An 8233-nucleotide genomic window follows, 5' to 3' on the forward strand; every position below is an offset into this window, starting at 1 on the left:
GTGTCAGGAGATCCGAGACCCACAGGTGCATCAAGAACTGCAACACGATCTGGTGGAGCACCTATGGAGGCTCAAGGGCGAGGCCGGGAATGACGTATGATGAAACTTGAATTTTTATTTGTTAAACTATATAATTTGTATTGAACTATTTGTTGAACTATTTGATTTATGTGATGAAACACGCCGAACAATGCCTAACTATGTGACAAACTAATTGATTTCTATTTGTATGCAAAAATTCAAGCCAAAACACACCGAATATGGGCCGATTCACGTAGATATCAAGCGGTTTTTGGACATAATTGGGCCGAACACTGGGCCAAAATCGGCGCATGGGGATGACCTGAGGGGCAACAGCTGAGTGCCGAACCGCCACCATCGCCGAGTTTATCGCCGGCTCACCCCCAGGCCGCTCTTTTTCGGCGCCCTGGGGGGCCGAACGGCTGGAGATGCTCTTACTTCACAGTGGTCAGGATTCAGGCGATAGTGTCCAAGTTTGTTCACCTTCAGAGATGAAAATTTTGTTCAGTTTTTTTTTTTTTTTTTTTTGCGGGTAAAAATTTGTTCAGGTTACATGGCATAGCTTACATATCACTCGGATGAAAGATCAAGTTGCACATCCAAATACTCCCTCCGCCCCCATCAAATAAGATGTTATTACATCCAACGTACTCACATATTAGATGTAATAACATCTTATATTATGGTATAAGTACATCCCATTGAGATCATTCGTAAGATTTGAAGCGTACACCAGCATACTAATTAAAAGTTCCCAATGGTACTAGGATAAAGAGAACCAGAACCAGGCTGGTTGATATCATCATACTACTAACCAATAACTTAAGGCGCACGATAACAGATCACTAGGATAAATATGGCCAGCGCCCAGTCTGGCATGATCACAAAGCTTCAGCAGAGCAAGTTAGGCATACATATGAGAATCTGTACACCCCTCTGTTCATAAAGCTTCAGTAGAGTAAACCCTGGTAGATTGATCACACAGGTTCAGCAGGGAAAAACCATGCCGGGCGCCACTGGCCGGCATCATGTGCCGGTGCTGCTGTCTGAGGCATCAATGGCGTGATCCTCTCATTTCGCATGTTGTACACACCAGTCGCGAAATGGACTCGAAAAATACTTTGGATGGGGATAGTCACAAATGAAGTAGATGCAATCTTCTTCAGATCCGCTGCATTCTCTAGCAGGCATAGACTTGGAGCCATGCTGGCCAATAAAGAGAGCACCCAACTCACTGATCCTTCTCCATCGGCAAGGGTTGGAGCCCAAGTCTGCCTCGAGGACAACAAACCCACCAGTCTGCATATTTTCAAACACATAATCCCTAGAGAGAGGGCCTATGTGACGAATAAATCGTCTAACCATCAACAGTCTACCACCACATTCAACTAGATATAACCTGTATGTACACACTTCCTCTCTGGGAATGCATTCTGGTCCTCCACGACAGTCACCCAAAGACTCAATTACGCATTTGATCTTCGGCTTACTACCAAGGTTGTTGCGAAACTTAAGGCTGAAGAGCTTGCCAAAGACAGACACCGCGTACAACTTTCCATCAAAGAAGGCAACATCAAATAGGTGCTGCAATGGCTTCCTATTGCCCTGTACCATGTAAGTGGCAATCGGTGGCTGGCTAATGCAAAGTGTACCATTGCCACCATCCTTGGTCAATGCCGCAATGAGGGAATCAGGTGATATGTCCAGGGCTGAGGGTGTGACCAACTTGTACAAAAGTTGCTTAGGATCAGATTCATAATGCGCCTCACGCCGCCAAACTGCGACCAGATTAGGAAGCTCGAACGTGGTCTTGGAGAAAGGGTTCATCAACGTGCATGTGTCATCACTGCTCATGAGGAATAACCAGTTGTCGATGGCACCACAACATCTAGCACCATCTGGTATAGGCATGCGGTGAACCTCGCCTCCTGGGATGCTGAAGAAGGTACCATCAGGAAGGGTGAGCCACGGGAATGGGATGGGAAGCTGTTGCAGCAGACCATTAGAGCGCCATGGGTGACAGACTGCTCTCAGACGAACACGGTCAGCTAGCGAAGGGAGGCGCTTGAGGACAAGGCCCAGGAGTTCCGGCGGAAGATCTGACCAAGGTCCATACCGCGCAGCCTCCATCGTGCAAAGTCTACAAGGGAAGAAATAGGATTCATGGTTAAACAGAGTAAAAGCTGCAACTAGAGATGCTTAGGGCATGCACAATGGTGCTATCTTAGGAGTGCCATGTAGGATAAATGATGAGGTGGAGGAGAGAGAACTCATAAGAAAAGGCTTGTCTTCTCTTATTTAGGAATGACTAGTTATTAAAGACAAGGCTAAGAGATGACCCATTGTAGACATTTTTCTTGTCAACTCTAAATTAAAATGCAAGACTTAAGATAAGATAATCTCATCAACCATTGTACATGCCCTTATTGTAGAATTATAAGACCAAAGGCCATTAGCTCAATTTCATAAAAAAGGCTGAAGTTCAGAGCATAATGAAAATACGAAGATGCGGCAGAACCCATAAATCCACCAGAGAGAAAGGAAGTAGCAAAACCAAATTTGCTGTACCACCTAACCGGGCACTACATATGAATGCTTCTTGCACTTGGTAACAACAGCTGCAGAAAGTAGTAGCCCCAATTAAGCTTAGACAGTACGCAGAGCATGTTTTTCCAGAGAATCAGGTGCATCACTAATAAAATACAGAAAAGAAGACTTTTGTTTGTCGTCCTCTGGTTTAAAACACCAACAGGAGCAGAGTATGGCAAGCTGTAAAAGAAATGTTTTCTTGCAATGGCCCAGCATCAGCGACCAGTGACCATTTCCATTTCTGCTTAGATGAAAAGGGCTGATGGAAAATTACTGGACATTTGTTGTTTGTTGCTTGTATAGCAGATCAAAATTAACTCCATTGCCAAGCTCAGATGAACTAAAAGAACACAGATTCCGATGAGGCAAAGTGCTAGCAATTTTGGGCCATCTGCTTTGGAACGGACATTTGTTGTTCGTACTGTAAAACATGCTGAAACGGTGGCAGGTCTGCTGTCTGCATCGGAACCGAGTAGACATTCCTATTCCTAACCATTTGTACCCGGCGTAATAGATAGATCTACTAAAAGGAACGCATTTTGGCCAGGTAAAGTAGCAATCCGCAAACACTTCAGGTAAAAACTGCACTACCAAGCACAGATGATAGATATAGATCTACTGAAAGAAAGAAACAATGTTGGCCGGGCAGAGCCTCGATCGATCTGTCCTAACTCCTGGTAGACAATGCGCAGATGGGGGAGCTCACCGCGGACGAGTCTTGAGCGCCTTGTGCGAAAGGGGAAGAGGAGGAAGGCCGGGGGACGGAGTCGAGCACCGGCAGCTGGATCGGGAATCTCCGGGCGACGCTCACATCAGCGAGGAGCTAGGGCTCACAACCTAGCCGTGGATTGGGGAGAATAAGGGGAACAGGAACAGGAGATGGCATGGAGAGCTGGGTTTGCCTTTTCCATCTCAGGTACGCATTTTTTCTTTTGACAAAAGTATGTTGTTGGTACTCAAGTTAACCAAAAGTATAGACTAGGCCCCATAATTTTTTTTTATATATTTGGTCCTTCAAGTATCAAAACCAGATAAGCTTGGTCCAAAATTTTAAGCACATTGACCGGGTTTGACCTTGTTGACCAGGTTTGACCGGTGAACAACAAATTAAGAAAATAGCAATAAAATCTGAAATTTTGTGGCAACCAAGATGTTTGGGTGCTCTAGGTGCGTGAAAATTTGTTTGGGCGTTTCGACATTCGAGGGAGGTTTTTTTTTGCTAGAGCTCCAAGGATGTTATTTAACCATAAAATTTTACACGCACCTTGTGCACCAAAGCATGTTGGTTGTCACGACATTTCAGATTTATTTTGAATTTGTTTGCTATTTTTTTGAATTTACTGTTCATCGGTTAAACCTGGTCAACGTGGTCAAATCCCGGTCAATGTGCTCAAAATCTGGTTTTGGGGTAAGCTTATCCGGTTTTGAGACATGAAGGACCAAATGTATACCAATTTTTTTTGAGGGACCAAGTCTATACTTTTGGAAAACTTGAGGGACTAAAAACATACTTTCTCTTTTTTTTCTGTTGAAGAAATGTTTTGCTTTACAGTGTCCAAGGAAATAGCTATTTGTTTTACAATCAATTCGAATAAAAGGATATTTTGGTCCATCAATTCTAATCGTCCGATCAAATCTAGATCTATCTCCCTTTAAGAGGGTTTACAACCGGACTTCACAAATGCAGACCCTTGTAGGTTTGCGGATGTGTCGATGCATGTCTGTGGACAGCGCCTGTCCGCCCCTCAAATGTCTCATTTGTAAATACATCCTCATTTTTTTAAACCCCAAATCCATGCAAACACATACACACCGATCATTAAACACAACCAATTAATAGCGTACCCAAATAAAAATTATTTGTACATAAAAATACATGGTTCAAACATAAAATTTGTTCATAGTGCATGATTGAAACATAGAATACATAGTTCCTTGATTTCGAAGTTGCATAAGATCATCGAGAAGTTGCATGTGCACGTGTTCATCTCGAAGTTGTCGTTGCATCTCTAGAAAATTGACAAAATGCTCCACATCTTGTTCCCGAGGTGGACATGAATTCCGAACTTCTCAAGATCATGCATACGGGCTTCATGCACTCTGACTGCCCTTTACAAATCCTTCCTAGCATATTCTTACATTTGTGCAAAGAGGTATCATTTCCTACCTCGGAGATTAGATATAGTCTTCGCAAACGCCATCTATTGAGAATAGATACAATTGGCAAGGTAGTACCCTAATTTGTAGTTGTGTCCGTTGATAGTGTAGATGCATGCCAGAGTATCCTCACCACAAAGTCTATTGAACAAAGGCGTGCCAAAGAAATATGCAAGTCCTTTGATGCCACTCCTTCAAGTATGTTGGTGGTCCCTTTGGTGTGAGCATGGTAATGCATGGGCAAACCTTTCAAGTTGTTCTTTCATTGTCAATGCATGAAATCGACTGAATTGAGCATACCTGGGAATCCCCATGCTTCAATTGAAAACAATTTTTCTGTGTCCTCCGACTTACATCCATTCTTCCTCCTATAAATTTCAAATTTTGTGAAACCCTTCGCAAGTTTTTTTTTGAGTTTTTCCACTACCGCAAGCTTCTGTTCCAAGGAGATCCAATCTGGAGGCATGTTCCGTTACTCTGCTGAAGGAAGAATCCATTGTCGGAGGCTTCTTCATCAACCTTGTTGTCTCCATGACCATGTATGAGTAGTTCCCTTAGGACCTTAGGGTCCATAGCAGTAGCTCTCTCTCTCTCTCTCTCTCTCTCTCTCTCTCTCTCATTTTCAACACCAATTTCCCGCGAGCTGCCTCACATGATCCAGATTAATTTGATGTAATTCATGGATGTGTTTGATGGGATATGATGAATTGCCGCTTTATGATCATATGGTTCATTGAATCCAATTGAATCCTTTGAGGGTTTCTTGTTGTATAAAAATGATCCTTTAGAGGAAGGTCAAATCTTATCAGTGTTTGCACTGTTGCAGTGATTTTATTTGGTTTTCTCCTTTCCCTTTTCTTTTCTGTCAGTTTTCTTTGTTTCTTTGTCGGTTTTCTTAGTGAAGTAAATATGCACTAGAGGCAATAATAAAGTTACTATTTATTTCCTTATTTCATGATAAATTTTTATTAATTAGGCTAGAATTGTATTAATTGGAAACTTAGTACATGTGTGAATACATAGACAAAACACATTGTCCCTGGTATGCCTCTACTTGACTAGCTCGTTAATCAAAGATGGTTATGTTTTCTAACCATAGACATGTGTTGTCATTTGATGAACGAGATCACATCATTAGGAGAATAATGTGATGGATATGACCCATCCGTTAGCTTAGCATTATGATCGTTACAGTTTCATTGCTACTGCTTTCTTCATGACTTATACAAGTTCCTCGGACTATGAGATTATGCAACTCCTGAATACTGGAGGAACACTTTGTGTGCTACCAAACTTCACAACGTAAATGGGTGACTATAAAGGTACTCTACAGGTGTCTCCGAAGGTGTTTGTTGGGTTGGCATAGATCGAGATTAGGATTTGTCACTCCGTGTTTTGGAGAGGTATCTCTGGGCCCTCTTGGTAATACTCATCACTATAAGCCTTGCAAGCATTGTAACTTATGAGTTAGTTACGGGATGAAGTATTACGAAATGAGTAAAGAGACTTGCCGGTAACAATATTGAACTAGGTATGATACCGACGATCGAATCTCGGGCAAGTAACATACCGATGACAAAGGGAACAACATATGCTGTTATGCGGTTTGACCGATAAAGATCTTCATAGAATATGTAGGAACCAATATGAGCATCCAGGTTCCGCTATTGGTTATTGACCGGAGACGTGTCTCGGTCATGTCTACATAGTTCTCGAACCCGTAGGGTCCCCACGCTTTACGTTCGATGGCGATTGATATTATGAGTTTATGTGATTTGATGTACCGTAGGTTGTTCGGAGTCCCAGATGAGATCGCGGACATGACGAGGTGTCTCGAAATAGTCGAGACATAAAGATTGATATATTGGATGATGTTATTCGGACACCGGATGAGTTCCGGGGGTCACCGGATAAATATCAGAGTGCCGGAAGAGTTATTGGAACCACCGGAGAAGTAATGGACCTTATTGGGCCTAGGGGAGAGAGAGAGGGGCAGCCAAGGGCTGGCCGCGCGCCCCCCATGGACCTAGTCCGAATTGGACTAGGGGGAGGGGCGACGCCCCCTCCTTCCTTCTCTTTCCCCTCCTTCCTTCTTCTCCTAGTTGGACTAGGAAAGGGGGGAACCTACTCCTACTTGGAGTAGGAGTCCCCCCCACCTTGGGCGCGCCCCTTGAGGCCGGCCGGCCCCCTCCACTCCTCCTTTATATACGGGGGAGGGGGGCACCCCATAGATACACACGTTGATCTTTAGTCATGTGCGGTGCCCCCTCCACAGTTTTCCACCTCGGTCATATCATCATAGTGCTTAGGCGAAGCCTTGTGCCGGTAACTTCATCATCACTGTCACCACGCCGTCGTGCTGACGGAACTCTCCCTCGGCCTCAGCTAGATCTAGAGTTTGAGGGACGTCACCAAGCTGAACATGTGCAGACCGCAGAGGTGACGTGCGTTCGGTACTTGATCGGTTGGACCACGAAGACGTTCGACTACATCAACCGCGTTAACTAAACGCTTCCACTTTCGGTCTACGAGGGTACGTGGACACACTCTCCCCTCTTGTTGCTATGCATCACCTAGATAGATCTTGCGTGATCATAGAATTTTTTTTAAAATTACTGCGTTCCCCAACAATGGTATCAGAGCCAGGTCTATGCGTAGATGTCATATGCATGAGTAGAACACAAAAAGTTATGGGCGATAATAGTCATACTGCTTACTAGCATGTCATACTTTGATTCGACAGTATTGTTGGATGAAGTGGCCCGGACCGAGATTACATGACCGCGTTCATGAGACTGGTTCTACCGACGTTCTTATGCACATAGGTGGCTAGCGGGTGTCTGTTTCTCCAACTTTAGTTGAATCGAGTGTGGCTACGCCCGGTCCTTGTTGAAGGTTAAAACAGCACACTTGACGAAAAATCGTTGTGGTTTTGATGCGTAGGTAAGAACGGTTCTTGCTAGAAGCCGTAGCAGCCACGTAAAACTTGCAACAACATCTAACTTATTTTTGCAGGGCTTGCTGTGATGTGATATGGTCAAGGCATGATGTGATATAAATTGTTGTATGAGATGATCATGTTTTGTAACAAAGTTATCCGCAACTGGCAGGAGCCGTATGGTTGTCGCTTTATTGTATGCAATGCAATCGCCATGTAATTGTTTTCCTTTATCACTAAGCGATAACGATAGTCGTAGTAACAATAGTTGGCGAGGCAACAACGATGCTACGATGGAGATCAAGGTGTCGCGCCGGTGACTATGGAGATCATGACGATGCTTCGGTGATGGAGATCATGAGCACAAGATGATGATGGCCATATCATTTCACATATTTTGATTGCATGTGATGTTTATCTTTTATGCATCTTATTTTTCTTAGTATGGCGGTAGCATTATAAGATGACCTCTTACTAAATTTCAAGGTATAAGTGTTCTCCCTGAGTATGCACCGTTGCTACAGTCCG

General features: G+C 43.8%; 1 protein-coding gene across 1 annotated transcript; it reads right to left on the reverse strand.

Annotated features, from left to right (window-relative positions):
* Positions 1 to 738: 738 nt before the first annotated feature.
* Positions 739 to 3520, reverse strand: LOC123083023 (uncharacterized). The gene is made up of 2 exons (XM_044505184.1): positions 3317 to 3520; positions 739 to 2161 (listed from the first exon to the last, which is right to left on the reverse strand). Exon 2 carries the CDS (start codon positions 2149 to 2151, stop codon positions 1093 to 1095), a length of 1059 nt encoding a protein of 352 aa, XP_044361119.1. The 5' UTR covers positions 2152 to 2161; positions 3317 to 3520; the 3' UTR covers positions 739 to 1092.
* Between the last annotated feature and the right edge of the window lie 4713 nt (positions 3521 to 8233).

Source organism: Triticum aestivum, chromosome 4A (assembly GCF_018294505.1).
Source record: "Triticum aestivum cultivar Chinese Spring chromosome 4A, IWGSC CS RefSeq v2.1, whole genome shotgun sequence".
Taxonomy (NCBI): domain Eukaryota; kingdom Viridiplantae; phylum Streptophyta; class Magnoliopsida; order Poales; family Poaceae; genus Triticum; species Triticum aestivum.

Bases quoted from the DNA above. Each gene is read 5' to 3' on its own strand.
- LOC123083023 (XM_044505184.1), bottom strand. From the start codon at position 2,151: ATGGAGGCTGCGCGGTATGGACCTTGGTCAGATCTTCCGCCGGAACTC.